The 20,461-nt window shown below is 32.4% G+C and overlaps 2 protein-coding genes across 2 annotated transcripts; one reads left to right on the top strand and one right to left on the bottom strand.

Annotated features, from left to right (window-relative positions):
• Positions 1–674: 674 nt before the first annotated feature.
• On the bottom strand, positions 675–10,020 carry LOC117323666 (elongation factor 1-gamma-like). Its single transcript, XM_033878997.1, has 11 exons — positions 9,929–10,020; positions 9,639–9,788; positions 7,906–7,969; positions 5,741–5,883; positions 5,248–5,391; positions 4,989–5,118; positions 4,463–4,554; positions 3,770–3,852; positions 3,187–3,359; positions 1,243–1,367; positions 675–929 (listed from the first exon to the last, which is right to left on the bottom strand). The coding sequence occupies exons 1-11, from the start codon at positions 9,938–9,940 to the stop codon at positions 777–779; spliced, it is 1,269 nt and encodes a 422-aa protein (XP_033734888.1). The 5' UTR covers positions 9,941–10,020; the 3' UTR covers positions 675–776.
• On the top strand, positions 10,002–20,461 carry LOC117323667 (calcineurin subunit B type 1). The gene is made up of 6 exons (XM_033878998.1): positions 10,002–10,093; positions 12,073–12,112; positions 13,337–13,513; positions 13,842–13,901; positions 14,086–14,270; positions 14,717–20,461. Exons 1-6 carry the CDS (start codon positions 10,091–10,093, stop codon positions 14,762–14,764), a joined length of 513 nt encoding a protein of 170 aa, XP_033734889.1. The 5' UTR covers positions 10,002–10,090; the 3' UTR covers positions 14,765–20,461.

Below are 20,461 nucleotides of genomic sequence, written 5' to 3'. Positions count from 1 at the left end.
ACGCACTTTTCTGTAGGGCCGTAAGACCTGTCGCACCACCTCACCTTGGTGAATCCTTGTATGAAGTATCAGTGACAAGTAGTGTAGAAGATAAGCCAGGACAAGATAAAATGCAAAAGAACAGCTGGACAAAAATGCAAAAACTAGTCCCCTGGTTCCTTGTGGGGGAGTAATGTAAAGGTATTTTTGTCCCTATGTGGTTGGAATGCACACTAGCAAGAGATGATGGTTTAAAATGTATGAAGTTTCAGGACAATCAGATAATTTTTAAACATAGCAACAATGGCCTCATTGTGACCCCTAGTAGATGAAACTGGAACTTGAAAAAGAGATGATGGTTGAGTGTATGGTATAAAGTTTTAGGACTATCAGATATTCGATTTGTCAAATTATTTTTAGATTTTTTCTCTCTTTATTTTGTAACCGTATTCAATGTATAAAGGAGTGAAATTGTTGAATTCTATTGTGCTCTAATGATTTGTGGCAGACGATCTGGTACAATGTTCTTCGAAGCACTATATTATTGGTCATTTTTGCTTTGGTTTGACTGTCCATCAGACATGCTATCCTCCAATTCAATTGCTGATATTCCTCAAGTACAATTGATTTCTTTACACAATGTATATCGGGATCGAAAATTAATTGGGACACAGACAAAATACAAGTTTGCCAGCTCACTTTCAACAAGTTTAATGTCCACAGAAGACACAGCACTTCCAGTGTATACCCATCCCTCCCATCTGTCAGTATAAATAAGTTCATATTGCAGACATCTATCACTTGAAGATGCTTCCTTGAAGGCATTTTTTTCCGTCAACGTTATCAGCCATGTCAAAGTAATCTTGCACCAATTTCTTTGTTTTCCCATCATTGGGGTCGAGTTTTTTCCATGTGTATGATTCATAATCCACCTTCCAGTCCTCACAGAGCTGTTAATCAAAGGCAAAAAAAATCATGAAAAGCCAAGACAAAAAAAGTTTTATGTCAAGCTGATCAATTTCATGCAAATCACCTGTAGTCTTATGATAGACCAAAAATTGTATCAAGTTATACTCGGATTCAAACTTTCATAGGCTAAAAATTGTGATTGGAACTATATTTTGTGCATACACAATTGGAATTCAATATGACTCTGACAGGAATTGATGTACCTAGTGAAATGTGAAATTCTGATCATTTACAATCATCAGCTCTTAAACCGACTTACTATCCAATATTCATTTCATTAACTTATCAACTCACCTCAAAAGCAAGATTGCTTCCCCTCCAAAACCAAATTCCTGTTATATTGTGATCTTTAGCGTCCCCTAAAATGCACATGCTTCCAAAAGAATTCTTGCGCATTTTGTCAATTCTCTGGAAAAATCCTGAAAGTAAATGAAAACACATCAATGCAAAATTCACTGTAGAAAAATACTGATATCCTATTAACCAAATGAATCAAAACAAGCATTTTCAAATCAAAATGGCAACAAAATTATCATGACACATCACCATGCACATTTGCTATCCTAAATATAACATTTACATTGGCTGAAGAGCTAACTCACAATGAGCTATAGCTGGTCAATCAACTCCTGCTTAATTAAATTAGGGTTCACCTGGAGTTCTTGTTTGGGATCAATGCTGATTATTTGTGGCGATACATGTACTTACAAACGACATTAATTAAGCTTGTCAACTTCATGATCTAAACAGCACCAGATATAATGTCAGGAAATGTTACCTTATACACCTGGCATATAAAAGGGCAACTGGAATGAATTGCACTGCAAACTTTGGCCAAGGAGTACAAATGATTATATTAATAACAAGACTAGCTCCCTGTTGAAAGCTTTAAAGATTCTGCCAAAGTTCTGGATTTATCAAAGGTGCTACCTAGTGATGGGCTAACTGGCCCCGTCAGGATACAACAAACACAATCTAGCTAGTCTTGGGCTAATTGCCTGCAGTAGGATACATTGTAAGGAAGATTCCCACATAGTGCTTAGGATTTTGAATTTATGTATCATGATCTTGATGGCACAATGAAGTATCAATATTTCATTAATTAATCGCTTGATATGAAAGGTGCTACATTTCAGATGAAGATTACCTAGTAATTGTGATGGATAGAAAGCAATGGGCTATTTCAGATGAAGATTACCTAGTAATTGTGATGGATAGAAAGCAATGGGCTATTGTATATTTTTTAAACAAAACAGTACCTAAGCTTTTATCATCCTCTGAAAATTTGATCTTTAATTGTATATTATTTATAAATTTAAAGTGGATAAATAATTGCATCTTAAAGAAATTCTGTGCTGTTGACAAACTAGATGGTAAAAGTTTGTTGCATCTTGATTAGGACAATTAGCCCACCCCTAGCTAGATTGTATGAGTTTGTTGCACCTGGCCAATTATCAAGACCGAACAAAATTAATTACTTTGTTCTCAGTCAAATTCATTTTAATGGCAGAAATGAGTTGGGTTTTTTTTAATGATTTTTTTCAATGAAAATCGTTTTTGTCTTTTTTCTCTCACTCTGTTATAAATTAATATATATATCTTCATAATTAAGCACAACTAGTTATTAGCTAATAAAAACAGTTTATTTTACTTTTGAAATTGGTGTTTTCTACCCCAATAAGTGCCGTTCTCTGTGCAATCTTCTGCCATTAAAGCGAAGTAAATAAATCCTGATCATTGACATGCTAACTTTATCTGTCCTACATTCAAATGTGTTTGTGACTAACCAGTATCACTGACATGTGGGCTGATTTTTTAGTTTTTTCTTTTTCTTTTAATTGGGATGACACATTCCCGTTTTTATCATCTTTAAACATATTAAAGTATAAAATTGCAATATAGTCATTTGAAGAAGGAAGCAATAATAAACAAAAAATATTGACATCCATATGTTCACATGTTGATTTTTGAGTGGGAAAAAACTGCATTTTACATTGATATTACCATAGTGGTGCTGACCAAAGCCATCTAGTATTTGAAATTCTTACAATTGTCAAATATGTCTTAATAACTGTTTCCATAAAATATTGTGCATTATACTACATTCATGTTGGTATGTGAACATGTGAACATATAAGGATGGTTTCCAGATATGATTATATTAAGGATTTTTCAATGATGTATTCAGTTAGTTTTGAGACTAGTTTTTTTTCATTTATTATCCTTTTTAGCACTTACCTCTGATAAGATTTGAGGTCATGAAAACCTGTCCAAGTTCATCTTTGTAATTATATTCACAAAACCAAATGGACATGCTTGCAGCATCAAAGTGTTTCCAGAAATATGGCAATGCTTCTTTTAGTGTGTCTTTGTTGGAATATTCTCTTTTGAATTCATCATAGTTGAAAGCTCTGTAAAGAATTTAAAGAAATGTTTACCTTCAATATTCTCCAGCCACATTCTTTTATGTATATATTTACAATCCACCAATATATCACTATGCATTATATAGAGGATTTTACACGAGTGGCTGTCTAGTATGTCATTTATGGAATTTATTAAATGAGTTCAATAACTTGCTATGCTACGAGCCTTTAACGACATATTAAATTACATAGCCACAAGTGTTCAAAGATTTTATGTTTATCGCACAACTCTTATTTATGAAAATATAAGAAAAACATTCAAATTTAATGCTACTTTAAGACAAATTTTGACTCAGCAGGTACTTTTTCTCCATTAAGATAATTGTGTTGTGACATCATATATTTATTGTGATGTCAATGAAATAACTCCAAATGGACATTAATAAAGAACTTACCCCTTAGGACATTCGGCCCAGGGGTCCTTCTTTTCCTTGGGTAGTTGTGGTATATCCTCCTCATCTGCTTCTGCTTCCTCCTTCTGTACAATTTCAAAAAGCTCATTTCAATTCCGTATCATTTTTTTTCCAAAGCAAATTATACATTTCATTTGATCATTTCTTCATTATAGTTGAAATACAGACTGCCATTTATAGCATCATATCAAAGTTGATCTTATCTAGGAATAGGGCATTTCCCTTACAGCTATTCCAGATGTTTTTGTAAAAGACTTTCATTTTAACGTTAAAATTTAGGATTCTTTAAATGTTAATTAGACAAAATAACAACCTCAGGCAGATTTTCTTTGTTGTTGAATTATATTTTTTGTTTTCCATTTTTGAGTTTTAAAAACGGACAGCAATCATTAATTTATTCCCAATAGCTGAGAAGCACCAAACGGCCACCTTGATGTGCAAAAGTCTGTATGTATCATAAATACTCTCGGCAGTTAACTGGTGTTGGTTGAAATCAAAATTCTAATTATTGAAGATAACAAGATTTGCTAGAAAACAACATTGCTCATCGACTGGGTTAAAATTTAGAATTAGTTGTTTAAAGGTAGGTCAAGGTCATGGTTAGCAGGTCCGCACATGCAGTAACAATGGAAAGGTGTTGCCACAAGGAACATGCTTGTGAAATATCTAACAAACCTTTTCTTTCTTTGCCTGTTCCTTTTTGGGCTGTTCCTTCTTGGACTTGCCTTCCTTCTTACCACCACCGTGGAGCTCTGCGTATTTCTTCCCTATAAAAGAGAAAAGTATTGACTATACAATCATAACCACTGACAACTATTTTAACAAATAACTTAAAAGGCAAGTAAAAGACACAAATATTAATTATTAATCCAGCATATTGGCTGGTCTAGACAGGGTGTCGCACTTCTCAGGCTTTTTGTCAATCCAGCAAGTAAACCAACTAGAACTGATCCATGTTTGAGGACTTTTTCTCTCACTTGTTTCAGAAAGGGCCTTTTTTGTCTCATTTTGGAAGAAAATTGGTGAATTGGAAAAGATTTTTTCAGGAGTTAACTGCAAATTTTGTGAATTTGGCTTTAATATGAAATAATTTCAATTGGGAATGGGGCCCATTAACGGCCCCAAAAGCCCCCAATAAAAGCCCTGTCTTTTGATAATGATACAAATTCACAATATATCTTTTATCTAATAGTAAACATACCATCAGCCTCCTTCATTTTGGAACAGAGGGAAAATGATCCGATGATGGACTTGAATTGTGGTTGGTTGATGAGGGTGTTGAACCATCTGTTCACGTTGCCAAATGAACCTCGGAATGATGGATCCATCACCTATGGATTCACAAGAATAAAATTTAATTGGTTTCATTGGTTACTTAAAAACAATTTATATATGTTTTACTAAATCAAATTCATACAAGAAAGTGATTAATAATGAAATAAATACAAGTGATTACTCACATTTTGGTAAGCTAGCATAAGGTTACATGCAAGACTGATGTCGGCTTGGGAGATGCGCTCTCCAACAAGGTAGGTCCTTGTCCTCAAATAATTATTGAGCACAGTCATAGATTTCTTCATCTGCTCTTTTGCCTTTTCAGACTCCTAAAACAAACAATAAAGGTTCAATAGACATGGTTATTTTCAAATAACCCATGTTTATACTTTTTCCAAAAAGAAGTTGGTATTAAGCCTAAGTTCTCAAAAATCACAAGATTTTACAACCGTCACCTCTGTAAGTGGGTCAACGTAAGATTTTTTAACGAACCCGACAGCCTGTAATCCCATCATGCTACTAGCCAGATACCATGAACATAGCCCTGAAGTTAGTCTGTATGTTTTAACAATGACCCCTGTGACCTTTGAAGTAAAAACAACTTTTAACGAATTGGATAGCCCTTGGTTAATCTTATCACATTGCTTTTAATAAAGTTTATTCTGATATTCAATTTACCTGTTTGTTATATGGTGTGATCCCCAAAGCAGGGAACACCCAGGTGCACGACGCTGGGTAAACTTCATTGTCACCAAAGTTAATCCATTGCTGGATCAGGGCCTGGTCACGTGTGTTACTTCCCTGGAGCTGAGCATTTCCAACTGTAAACACAAAACAGACTTCCATGATAACCAGGCAGTCCTTTCCAATCTTCAAAAAAGTCTTACTTTGGAATTTTTGTTCAATTTTTACATGGTTGCAACATTTAACATAATTCATTATAAAGGGATTCAGAAGTATAATATCTAATTAGATCTAGAGCATACAAAATTTATGTAAATATCTTTTCATAAAAGTGCAGACAAAAGTTTGTCATAATACGGTGTCTTAAAAGAAATGCATTGATCAACCTCAATCATGTGCTCAACGTATAACCACAGAGGTGTATTTTCAGGGGGAGATTCAATCCTAAATACATATCCAATAAGTTAACAGGCTAAAGTAGTTACTAAGTACATGGTTTGAAAAACATCACTAGATTGCATTATGTATATCATAGACATGATGTAAAGTTGTAATTAAACTACTTACTAAAAAAATTTCTGTATAAATGTACTTTTGAAATTCTTTTATTTTCATTTAAAAGGTAAAATTTATTACATATCAATCAAACGTATTTTCTTTTTTTAATTTCTGGCTGTCAGACAAATAGTGGTAAGCAACACAATTTTTTATGCATTACTTGTACAAATTCTATAATGTCTGTTTACTTTACCTCCATTTCTTACACGCAAGTCTAGCAAGGACAAACATGCCTTTGATGGAGGAATAGCATTTCAGTTCTTTAGTGTTCTCGTAGCAAATATCTTCAATAATGATAGAATCAATGATTTTTGCCATAAAATTGCATACAAAAGTGTGTCATATAACTGTGTCTTAAAAGAAATACATTGATCAATCTCAATCATGTGCTCAACGTTTAACCACCAAGTTTATTTTCAGGGGGTGATTCAGTCCTAAATACATATCCAGTGTAAAGTTAACTGCTCTATCCTTCAGTCAATGAGTGTATTCTATCTCTACTTTCAGGAAGTGATTTAATTCTCAATACATATCCAGTAAGTTGACAGTAGTTACTAGGTACATGATTTGAAAAACATTACTAGTTTTTTTTATATATATATCATGTTAAGTTGTAAATAAACTACTTACTACAAAATTTTCTATATAAATGCACCGTTGAAATTCTTTAATTTTCATTTAAAAGGTAAAATTTATTAGCATATCAATCAAGCGTATCTTCTTTTTTTAATTTCCGACTGTCAAACAAATAGTGGTAAGTAACACAATTTGTTATGTATTACTTGTACAAATTCTATAATGTCTGTTTACTTTACCTCCATTTCTTACACGCAAGTCTAGCAAGGACAAACATGCCTTTGATGGAGGAATAGCATTTCGGTTCTTTAGTGTTCTCATTGCAAATATTTCAATATTGAACGACAGCATCAATGATTTTTTTCTAGTGTTCAGTGAAATTTTTGCACTACACCTTTAACTGTCTATTATTTTAGCATGGTACAATTGTTATATGAACAAATATGAAAACTACACAGGAAAAAAAGCTTCATTCAAATCACCAATGCCATTTTCATCATGAAGGATGAAAATTACAGGAACTCCGTCAAGAAATATACCCGGTACATTTTTTTCATAATTCTAAAACTCAAGCTCATCCCCCCCCCCCCCCCCCCCCCCCCCCCCCCCAAGACTCATTCCAAATGATTTTTAGCTTTTTTTAAAAATCATTCTCCTTCATTTTTGTTTAGTTTGCAAGTATAAATTTTATAAATTGTATATATTGTAAAGATATGTCAGACCTCTTGTGCCAAGTAACACAAATAAATGCATTACTCTTCATTCAAAATTAATTAGTCTTTTCAATTTACCTCCATTTCTTACACATCAGTCTAGTGAAGACAAACATGCCTTTGATGGAGAAATAAATGTAAAATTCAAACAGGTGTCTTTCTTCTTGCATTAATTGAAAATAGTTACAGATCATCTTTTTTTTATGCTCCTGAAATAGGGTTTCACAAGGTGTTTTAGAATATATAGAACTTTGGAATGAGCTTCTTTGAAGCCTTAATCTTGACCAACTGGGGGCAAATTATGTATCTTACCATATTGAGCAATAGCATTGCTTTCGAAGACGTAGTCACCATTGCTACTCTCAAAGGCTGGAACCTGGAAAATACAGCATAAACAGATTTTCAGAGAGTGAATGAATAATTCAAAATCAATACAATTTTTTTTCTGCTACTACTGAAGTGTCCAATGTAGTGAGGATACTTACCGTATACTAAACTGAAATTCACACACTTAAGGTGTTTTTATGTATTTAAATGCTTCTATCATGTTCATTTCAAATAAAGAAAAATGACATTATGCAAATGCTACCTTTCATGCATGTAACCCTGTATTCATTTTCTTCGAATTTGAAGACAGATTTACTATCGATTATCAGACGTATTAATGTGAACAATTAAAAAATATACAGCTTATTACTTCTGCTTGTCATGTCATATAATAAAGTATACAACATTTTCTCTTCCTTTTGTGTTATTTTTGCACTTCGTACTTTGAATTAAACCAATAAATGCCCATCTTGTATTGTTTTATTTATAATTATATGTAATATATGAAATTATGTGTTGATCGACGTAACCAATGGAAATCTGATGTGAATGACAGCGAACTCATGTAGACAGTAAACCAGTAAGCAGATCTAGACACAATTGGCAAATTGCCTTTTTCATGTTAAAGTTTGATCTATCATGACGGTTTACCCATGCCTTCCTTTTACCTAAACGAAAAGTACTTCCATGCTCTGGACTTGCTTGGCCTGGATGCAGATACAGGTCCTTGCTAGTTATAGCTGCCATTTTGAATGCATACATTCTTGTGGCAATGTTTTCGTACTTATTTTACAATTGTAACCTAAATGTGTTGGAAACCATCATTTCCGTTTGAAGCATTATATATAAGAAGTCTGCATTTCGTTTTGTTTGTCTATATCATCAAAATTAATTTATTATTACAAGGTGGACTGAAAAGTGTGAAACTTACTAAGTCTGTTTGATCAATTTCGACTATAGAACACCACTAGTGCTTTATATATCCAATTAGAACGACAAAATGATTGCCAATACTCAATAGTATGGTGTTGAACAGATGTAAAGTGCTATGTTCCCTTCCAACGCTGAGAAAAAATGTCCTGTGCCCAGGGCCTATAGATTTGGTCCCTGATCTTCCAAGTGCAAAATTTTCACCTTTTTCGTAGAGTAATTAAAATTACAACTTAATCAATTTAAAGACTGGCTACTGTTGTAGCAGAAAGACATTTACTTAAACACTAAAGTAATTAAGCGCCACATGATTTTTCATTAAAATAGTACCTATTGAGAGAATTTGAGACAAACAGTGTGGAATCAAGATCAGTCATATGCATACATAACTTTAACTGAAAAAAGTTTCGGTACCAATTAAAACTTTTTATATACTAATTATTCAATATAGTAACAAGGTTTTCAATATATGTCTATGATGGCTTATAGCTAGAGACCAATATTATTATACCCATATGTCGTCATCTTGAAAGTGACAGTTCTGAAGTTTAGTTTGGACGATATATATACATGTCAGAATATAAACTTTAATGACATTTATGATGAATTCATAAACAACTAAATAGTGAAACTCTTGTCTCAATATCACTTTCTAGTTTCTACCGAGAAATAGTAACGAAACAAGTTGTTCAATACCGCCCTTCAATACACTTTATACGTTTCAACATCTGACGATCTATCCGACATTACAGCGTCGAATACTGAGAAGATATATCTGTCATACAAACCTTTCCCAGGGGAAATTTCTCCAAAAACTGCTTTGTAGTATTGGTTTCTCCCAATTTGAATGCAGGGGAGACCGTAACTTTTGCACCGCTGTATTTGGCAGCGATTAGTGCCTTGTAAGCACGAAAGTTTTCGGGGTACGTGTACAGAGTCTGAAATAAAAGAGTACAAAATAATGATAAAAACCTGTTACTCAAACATTTATTCTTTATTTCTGAAATATGCTGTACTATAAATATCAAGATTGTCTCGTTATTTGGTCGATTGCATGTCGATTGCCACGATTACATACCCCAGTCGCCATTGCACCGGTAGAAAGAGGAAGCGGTAGACTACATCCTGTTTGACTTGCGCAGACTGCAACATTCTATGAGTAGAACCCGGATGTTGGTGTCTGGGCCCAGGGAATCGCAATATATTTTACCTGTCGTAGTAGACACAGCAAGCCACAAAAATGGTAAGATAAGGTTGCTTTTGGACTCAAAGATGGTTCTCATTGCAAAACATAGGCGTACAGTTAATCATATGCGAAATTGTATGCATATCATGTGTGTATGTGAACCGAAATAAGACCAAAAGGTTCCGTTATCAGATTGGAACCGAATCAACTTGTTCATAATCAGTACCGTAGCTCACTCGAGTTGCATATCTAGTTTCTGTAGCTAAGGCTAGTTTAGTGCCCCGAATCAGTTAAACATAAATTCATAGTGATGTCAGAGCTATATCCTTAGTTAAATCAATATACAAATCCTTATAAGTGCCATTTTGTAATACCCACAATACTTCAGCAGCTGTACTCAGCAATGCCATATTATAAAGCCTATAATTAATTAGTATAATATACTGTATTACATAGTGAAGGATCACTTAAAATAGTTATCCTTTTATGACTAAATTTCTGCTATATCGTTGCTCTAATAAAACCTCTGAGCTAATTGGATATAAATTTGAAATGCTAAGTTACTGTATTGGTTTAACATAATAATTTATAAAAACGATGAATGTATATCAACTTGAGGGTGGGATTATATAGTGAGACTGAAGGCTGTCCTCCAAAAAGAGATATTTTACCCCCACCCCCTATGAGAAAAAAACCTCTTTAGAACTGATGACTTGAAAGATAATCAGGGTTACTGGTATGTGCAACCGATAACCAACTGAAAGTGGTTCTGATTTCAATCACTAATCAACTTTATTGGTGAGATTAGATCACCATAATAATTAAGTCATTTTATATCATGATTATATTTTTATGCTCAAACAAGTCACACAGTGGTATATTTCATTCTTCTCCTTGGTGTATTATTTGAAATTAGTTGATAAGAACACATATATTTTTAGCGAATTAAGACGTTAATCATGCCATTGAGAACTAAACCATGTAAATGTGTTTTTTCCTAACATTCTCCCCTTTGGGCTATTCTTAAATTGTATAACATGACAGTGTTCAGTAAAAAAAATAAAGTAAGCAATCAAAATGTAGGGTCGGTCAGGAAACCTTAAACACACATATATTTTTTTTTGTCTTATGATGCTCATTATATATACTATATTATAGATGAAAATTGCAAGGACTGGAAATTATTTCTATAATTACGAACATTTGTATTTTATTTTTCTTCATTGTCAACTTCATTGTCAAGCAAATATCAGTTTGATTCAGTTGATTCTGAAGCTGGCCATGGATAATTAATCTTTAATATTGGACTGATTCCAACCACTTATAGTGCACCGATGGATCGCGGTCACTTTCACTATGATACCAATATCGATCCAAATGCAATTTTACGATACCTATATCGATCCTGTGTCTTGCTCTTGTTGTTTATCTGTTTAATACATAAATGTATTTTCTTCGGAAAGACTTGAATTCAAATAAAAGACATTTGTCAAAAACGAAAGTGTTATCGATTTCCGGGAAACCGGAGCGCTACTCTGAAAGTGAAAGCAGTTAAATGATTAGTTGAGGCCGGCTGCAGTAGGCCAATCAGAATGCGTTTGACAAATACTCGTTCACAACAAACCAAACATTATGGCGAACAACTGGGTAGCTTTGAAATCGCCTCTCGGATCAAAATCTGATGTATGGAAAACGTTTGGCCTTCCAGTGTTTGAAAATGACAATTAAACTTGCATTTACTACAAAAGGTACTTTGTTTTTTATTAAAACAAATAATGTATAATGTTTAAATATTGTTTCTCTATGTATAGTGGTATGTATCGGATCGTAGCTCTAGTATCGTGATACGTATCGGATCAGGGCATCACTGTATCGTCCCAGCCCTAAATTGTCTACTAGCTAGTAGCTGGATGCTACCTCATCAATTTCTGAAGAGATCTCTACTAATCTGATTTTTTTTTTTTTAGTATTTTATATATACTTAAGTACAAAACATTGTACATAATCAGTTTATTGACATGTTTCTTTCTTTTCAGGGAAATGAAAATTCTTTGCCCATGGAGTTATGCTCAAATTGTAAGTACACATGCTATTTCTGTATATTCCTTGCACAAAATAATTGAGTGTTAAGACTAAACATTTAATACAAACAGTTGCATTGGATTCCATAGATCTAGAATTATAGTGAGACTGCCCTGAACAATTTGTGCAGATATAAACCTAGAAAATATATACAGTACCAGGGTATTTGTTTTTTGTAATTAATTGTATTGGTCAGTTAAAGGTGTGAAAATGTTCTTTTTGATATATTGCATGACATTTATAGATGTTTATCTAGAGGAAAAAGCTAAATTATCAATATGGTAAAAGATAAATATTATATCTCCTTTGAATGAAGAGAGAGATTTCATATCGATACTGGTTCTTCAATCCTTGAAATTGGTTCTTAACTCACAAAAATTAATCATAAACATAAACATCATAAACAGCTTTTTCTGTTTCTTCTTCAAATATGAATCATAATTTACACATTACATAAATATAAATGCTTCAATTACAGACAAAGTATTATGAAATTAGATACAGGTAAATTACAGTGAGCTTGACATCAAGGTCAAGGTTAAGTAATTATAAGTGCAAAATATTCTTAGGACACCATTTTCATAAGCAGTTAGTTTACTTTCAAACTTCTATATACATACATGAATCTTAATCAAACATTCATCATTCAGACACGGAATGAAGAGCACTGAAATAAGGAAATGTACACTGACCTCAACCTTAGGTCTTAGGTCATATTAATGCAACTTTTTTAGGACAATCTTGTTTGGTGGCAAATAATTTCTGAACTAGTATATATGTTTTGATGAAAATTTAAGCATACCTTCAAACAAATTTGTTATGACATTCACTACAAAGTCATACATTCACTACAAAGTCAAAGGTCATAATAGTTTGTAAAAATCTTCTTGATAATAACAAAATTTTCCCTTCTATAATGTTTGACCCATTTAAGTGCCTTATCAAAGGTCAAATTAATGTCTCTTCTCTGGTAAAAAAATCTTAAAACATACAATTATATTTAAAAAAAACAATGTTGATTTTTTAAAATTAAAACGAGAAGTCTCTTGACGAAAAGGCACGGTAAATGAGTCAAATATTTTTGTCAATTTTAGATATTTTAAGAGATAAATGTTTTAATTAATTTTATATTATGAACTTAATGGAAATGCTACAAACAAGTGCAGTCAAGGTCAGAAAAAACGATTTTCTAGTTTTTAATTGGTTTTGTATTTGCAGTTGATCCAGATGAGATTAAGAGATTAGGCAAACGTTTTCGTAAGCTTGATTTGGATAACTCTGGTTCCCTGAGTGTAGATGAGTTTATGACTTTACCAGAACTACAACAAAATCCACTGGTACAACGAGTGATAGACATATTTGATACTGATGGCAACGGGGAAGTAGATTTCAAAGGTGAGAATGATTTGATGTGATTGGATGAATTCACTGTTTGTCAAGATTTATTTATGTATAGCTACTTGTTTGTTTTTTTGGTGTTATTGTGCTTGGATTGTACGAATGTATTAATACGAACATAATGCTACATTAAAGGTTTAATCAACTGACCTAAATGGTAAATTGATCTTTGTCATTATGTATTTTGTCACCCTGATTGTATTTGTAGTGTGTGAACATATGACATCATTTCATGCCATTTATTTAAGCATTGATTATAAAAATGTCACTTCATGTTTTGTATAGTTAGTATTGTGTTTTTAAAGAAAACATGTTTCTGTTTCAGAATTCATTGAGGGTGTATCTCAATTTAGTGTAAAAGGAGACAAACTATCTAAATTAAGATGTAAGTAAAAAGTTTTCATTTATGCTTCATCACTTTTAAGTATATATTATATGTTTTTCCCAACATTTAATTTAATAGATTGTAGGATGAACAAAAAAATTGACAGTAACTTCATTTGCTTCAAATTTCATTGTTGAATTATGAAAGGTTCATATTTACAGTTGCTAATGGTTATGTCTTTCAGTTGCATTTAAAATCTATGACATGGACAAGGATGGGTATATTTCCAATGGAGAACTGTTTCAAGTACTAAAGATGATGGTAGGCAACAACCTAAAAGACACGCAGCTTCAGCAGATAGTGGATAAGACCATCATCCATGCAGATGCTGATGGAGATGGAAAAATTTCTTTTGAAGAATTTTGTGCTGTAAGTTTGTTTTTCTGTAATTCCGCAACTGTAATCATTCAGTAATTGGGTTTTTATTGTGGTGACAATAAAAAATATAATATTTTCCTGTTCATATATATATATATATATATATATATATATATGGATGGTCTTTGCCCCCTGTATTGCTGCTTCGATTCCGAATCTGTGGACATACTGCATAATGTTGTCTCTCAAGTTGAAATGCCTCTTAACTTGAAGACTAGCATTTAAAAGCAATTATATAGTCAATATCGTACATTAATGTGAAACTGTTTGAATGAGTCTTAATTACTCAAAGTAAGATAGCAAAATTTAAAAACAAGCCAAGGATGTAGTTCCCATCTATAGAATTATTTCAAGTTCGACTGTACATATACATATTGACAGGATCTTGTGTTCAGTAGCTGTTAAATACTTATACCTATCTTTCTTTATCATTGCAGGTTGTAGGAAATATGGATGTCCACAAGAAAATGGTGGTAGATGTATAGTCTTGTCAAGTCAACATTTAAGACATTTTCATTTTAACTTATTTCCATGACATTGCAATTATTATAATGCTGCAGATGAATCCATCGATTTTCAAACTTTGTTCCCAGTTTGTTTATTGTTCTGAGTATTGGTGTGCGAGTCATGCTGTTAAAAAACGCTGATTCAGTGTCTTGTCTGAGGTCTCTGCTACTTTTATTTGTATACCAAAGAACTTTTATTGTATTGAAAAACTTGCATATAAATTACATATTGATAGAACAAACAAGTTAAGAAATGTTGTTGAATGAAAAATTGATGTAAAAAATTCCCATTTGAACAGAAAGGATGTGTGGTGTATTTGACATTGATCAGTATATAGCCTATTAGCCTTTGATTTTATCTTATCATAGATCAAAAATTTTGTTATATATGGTTTGTATTAAATATTTCATTGTTTGATCCCAAACTGAGATACATATATTCTGATCGGGGTATGATTCCCCAAAGATGACTGACCTCAATCTACCAGCATGTGTTTACGTGAGTTATTTTAGTGAGAGTAATATTGGAGGGTTTGATTTAGTTATGGACATTTCATTAGTCTGCAATATATAATTCTCAGACAAGACTTGAACCATTGACTAGTTCAATATGCCCCTTTTTATAGGGCATTTTATAACTTTAAAGATATTATCCAAAAATAAGTAAACCTGTATGGATTACAAGCACTGCTCAATCTATTATTACAAACTTGATGTTTGCAGTTGTTTTACTTATTTGACTTTTTTTTCGCCTGTCTTTCCAACATAGTTGTACCAAACAAATATTTGACATCCTCGCATAATGGTCACGCCATAAAATGGGGGGATAACCCATTTAGTGTTAGTCAGTATTGCTAGGAACCACCAAGACATCAGAAGACTTGTGCTGATTTGAACACTGTCATTCCTTGTAATTGTGTGCTTTTCTAACAGTGTCTTAGACTGATTTTACGTGTTGTAAAATTTGATCCTTAACCAGTTCCTTCAAGTGTTTTTGCCATTTTAACAAGAAATGACTTATTAAATTGCATGTTTCCTTGTCTATCATTGATTTAACAGAATTGCTGACAGCTTCAAAACTCACTTCAATATACCTGGTGTAAGCAGTATGCAAAGCTGAATTTTTGGAAGCAAATTAAATTATTGTAAAATATTCAAATTCAATATCTGTCTGTCAGTGATCTGTAGACAGACTGTAAGCATTGAATTTAAAATTTGACAAGATGAAATCACTGTCAGTTATATTAGAATATATGTCAATACTGTAAAGAAATATACCTGTACATTGTATTGTGTATAGGTAAAGGGTATTCTGACAAATGTATGTCAATACTGTAAAGAAAGTTAGCTTTTAGCACTCTACATGGTGGGCTTGAAGTGAGGGTAAAATTATATTTATATATATAATAGATATATATACATACAAACTATTTATGCTGTCAAAACAGTACTACAATTATGTATGGGAGTGAATTTTATTGTCTGTTAAATTTTTGTTCTTTTTTTATTTATTACTTATGAAATTGACTTTCATGTGTTTTAATGTTACAAATCTGTTTGGATTGTTACCGTTTTCTTGTTTTGTGTATTCATTTGTTTTGTATGATAAGATTATACCCTTTTTAAGACATTAAAGGTTTGATATATAAGTTATATATACCAGGTACACACTGTCATACACTGTTGCTGTGCCAATCATATAGTGCCACTTTGCATGATCAGAAAGAAGATAGATCCAGCTTGTATAGTTTTAGTACTTGCAAAATATATGGTAGCTGATTAAATCCAGTTTGAACAAAATCATATGGTAAATATCTTGTTTGATTATTTTGAAAAAGTAGATAAATATCACAGCATTTGTATATAGCTGTCCTTATTAAATAGGTTCTCTTAAATATAAATATATTGATGTCATTTTTAGGGAAAATTCCAATGATTTACGAACCCTACAATTTCACTGTAGTTAGGATACCAATACGAACAAAGGCATTATTATCAAGGCTATCACTACCTATACATTTGACCTATATTTCATTTGAAACTGTTAGACTGGTAAGGGCAGGGTTGTATATAATAGAACTTACTTTCGTGTCTAATGCAATGTTTAGTGCACCTCGATCAAGACATAGTCAGGATTTCAGCCGAGAAGATGTCGTGACTAGAAATCATCAAGAGTGTCTTTATCATATGGGATTTATTAAAACAAGTTCAATAATTTGATATGTGACAAGCCTGTAGGTAGGTGACATGTCAAATTGAATAATTTCCTTATGACATAGTCATAAGTGTAAGATTCTATTTATCGCATACACACTCATATTTACCAGTTCAAGAATTTAGTGGGAAACCTCAAATCAATTTCTCTATATATATTTGACTGGTCCTACTTGCATATCTTACAAATTTTCATCTAGTAATTGTGATCAGCATGTTGGCCCTAGTGCTAATCATCAAAAGGGGTCAAATGAGACCTTGAGGAGTTATTTCAAAATTTCACCTTATGTGCATATAGGTTGTATTTTCGAGGTGTGATTCTAGCCTATAAACTTCTCAGTGAGTTAGATAGTGACCAGGTAACATAGACTAGCAATTGTATCATCATATGCATGACTAATCATAAAAAAAAGAATATGACAATTTTCCGTTAAAAATGAGCTGAAACTGTTTTCCTTGTCTAATTTGGTACACGTTTATCACACAGCAGTGTGAAGAACTATCATACACATCTTACTAGTCATCAGTGATGCTTTATAAAATGCAGAGCTAAGCAACAACAGATAACCAATACCTCAAGTACTCTAGTATCCTGATCGGTCATCTTCATGTGTTATTTTTCACAGCTTGTATAAATTTTTTGGTATGTACCTTGTGTTGTATAATGATATATATCTCATGATCAAAACTGATTTTCTGCTTACAACTTCACAGCTTATATTTTTTGCTGCAGTTTGATTTAGTTTTCAACCCTGCTATTATTTTTTGCCACCAATTGTTTATTAATAAACAACAAACTAAACCACCAATTACACTTTTTGTACCTCGAGTGCCTCTTCATCTCGTTCGTCCTATACCTATTATTTGTCACTCCGAGTATGCCAATAAATATGTGGAATGATGACATCACCGTTAATTTTGAAAATTTGATCTGCTAGGAACAAAAGATCTGACACAAATTTAAATACTTTATATATCAAAACAAACTGATAATTCTGTACTTGAAACTTTGGATTTGGTTGAGGCGTCTGTTTATTGTTGCTTGAAACTTAATTTCTTTGTGGTTGGTTTTTGTTGTACGTATTTATTTCTTGTGCTTGTTTCTTGTCATATATCATTTTACGAAGTATGCATCAAAATTCCTAGTATCAATCCTGAAAAATATATGTTGTCATTTGAATTTGAATGACAGAATGTGCAGCTATAGTGCAATACCATACTTGATATGAAGAAAAAGGGCCAGCGGTTCTTGTTCACCTCCAATCAGATTCATGACAATTTATGGTATGCAAAATTTTCATATTTAATTTTCTTTCAAAGATACTGAATTTTATCAATATATGCTCCATCTGATATCAAAATTCAAACTCTTCCGACGAGAAACATAGACCTACGGTACTTTTAAAATTTAACTACCGATCAGAATTTTAACAACTCCTTGATACTGATGGAAGTGTTGACAATCAGTCACAGTTGACTAAAGTTTGGCTACTGTCCATGAAACTGAATTAACTAATAAAATCTGTTGAAGATGCTACAAATAGTTGTCAGTCAGTTGTAGTTAGAGACAAATTTCTGTAACCTTTCAACTATCAACTGGAGCATATATGCAGGTATAGGTTTTACAACACCCCAAACATTACTTAACATATATACTCTGTTTTGATTTTCACAAATAATTTAAGTGAGTTATTCAAAATTGACAGGACTATTACTTATATACTCATGGTTCCTGTCGTTGACCATTGAAGTAATGCTGAATAGAATCGATAACATGTAAGCAGCACCTGTTTGAGAATAGATTAATTTTCTTTATTTTAAGAATGCTTAAAGCAATGTCATCATAAACAATTATGGCCTGAAATTTTGTACTTAAAGATTTTTTACTTCTTGCATGTATTACAGTTGTAGTTTTCTACAACAGTAAAGCTTACTTGAAAGTGTATCTCACAAGGGACAGTCCCACAACTCAAGTATTTGTAGATGTTTCAGTATTCTTTTGCACCATACTCTGGTCTTTCTCAGGTTTGATAATATGTATAACGCTCCAACCTTACTGACATGCAGTGTTCTGAGGCATTCCATTTGTGCATACATCTCTGTCGTCATGTTGTAGTGGTATCAAGTAGAAGCCTACTGATGTATCGGTAACTTCATCAGTTTTATTAGGTCCGTATTATATAGACAGACCTTTTTCTTTTTGGTAAGTGTGTTTGAATGTATATATAAGACATGTAGTGTCATTTTGTCTGCCCCATGTCTCAAATGGTTTTCTCTCTTCTTAATGATATTTAATATTACAGCATACGCATTTTTGATAGAATCTTGTTTCGCTGCGGCTCTCTCGTCAAGGTTCATCAATATTTATTTTTCGCATTGCCATTCTATTAGTATGTAATTGTTATACGAATAATTGCTATCGCCTATAAAATTGTGGGTTTTTTTTCTAAACAATTTAAATGTTTGTGTGTTAACATAACTACTAACCCTTACAGTTTGCATTTAGTTGATATCAGTTGCTGAGATAGAATGCCACTGTGGAAAACCTACCAAGAAATACTACTACATAATTGTGGGTATCAAACTACCCGATACCTGTGGTCATCCTCCAGTGAAAGATGAACCTGTGGTGACGGTACCACCTATACTTGATTGTTGAGAACTTATTTCAATATACGCTATTGCAGTGAAGAAATTTTTTTAATTAAATATCTTAAATTTAAAAAAGTATATCAAAAATAAGTCTGATTTACTAACACTTTTGTGGCAAAATCTAATTGTTAAAGTTTGACTAAAATACAGTTTTGCCTCACTACTGCAAGTCTTCATCTTACTTCTGAACTATGAAGAAATGCAAAAAAAAAAAAAAAAAAAAAAAATTCTACCAAAGAATTAGAATCTAAAGAGAAAACTAGCGTTAAATATTTCAATTTTATGTATGTACAATCTTTATCAAATGTTTTTCATATATAGTTATAGGAATTAAAGGAGGAATACCCGAGTGGTGGTCACGGATTACTTTGACTCACGAAGAATATATCTAGAACATTTTGCATTCTTCACTAAAGGAATGTATCTGTTCTGTTAGAAATATGTATTACCAAGCAGATCATATTGTACTCCATTCTTTAAAACAAAACATAAGATATCAAAGACATTGTGGGTTATGGAACATAGTAACCAATGACAGCTAAGGTTACAGAACATTGTAACCAATGACATCTAAGGTTACAGAACATAGTAACCAATGACAGCTAAGGTTACAAACTCATGTTTTGTACCAGCAATATCAGTATATCATTCAATGTCTTTAACCTTGAAGTCAGTAAAAATTTGTTTTGGTTCTTTTGGAATTTGATATTGTATGTTGAATGTGTTGTTGTAACCCATAATATTATATATATATATATAAACAAATTTCCCCCTTAAATATTTGAAATTGAATAAACATTGAATACTTGA

The sequence above is a fragment of the Pecten maximus genome, chromosome 3 (assembly GCF_902652985.1).
Source record: "Pecten maximus chromosome 3, xPecMax1.1, whole genome shotgun sequence".
Taxonomy (NCBI): Eukaryota; Metazoa; Mollusca; class Bivalvia; order Pectinida; family Pectinidae; genus Pecten; species Pecten maximus.
The sequence above is the reverse complement of the archived record's forward strand: the minus strand, read 5'-3'. Positions and strand labels throughout refer to the sequence as shown.

Bases quoted from the DNA above. Each gene is read 5' to 3' on its own strand.
- LOC117323666 (XM_033878997.1), bottom strand. The intron at 5,119-5,247 runs GTGAGTAATCAC...GTGAATCCATAG, and splicing joins TTATGCTAGCTTACCAAAAT to GTGATGGATCCATCATTCCG. The intron at 3,360-3,769 runs GTAAGTTCTTTA...AATTCTTTACAG, and splicing joins TGGGCCGAATGTCCTAAGGG to AGCTTTCAACTATGATGAAT.
- LOC117323667 (XM_033878998.1), top strand. The intron at 12,113-13,336 runs GTAAGTACACAT...TTGTATTTGCAG, and splicing joins CATGGAGTTATGCTCAAATT to TTGATCCAGATGAGATTAAG. The intron at 13,514-13,841 runs GTGAGAATGATT...TTTCTGTTTCAG, and splicing joins CGGGGAAGTAGATTTCAAAG to AATTCATTGAGGGTGTATCT.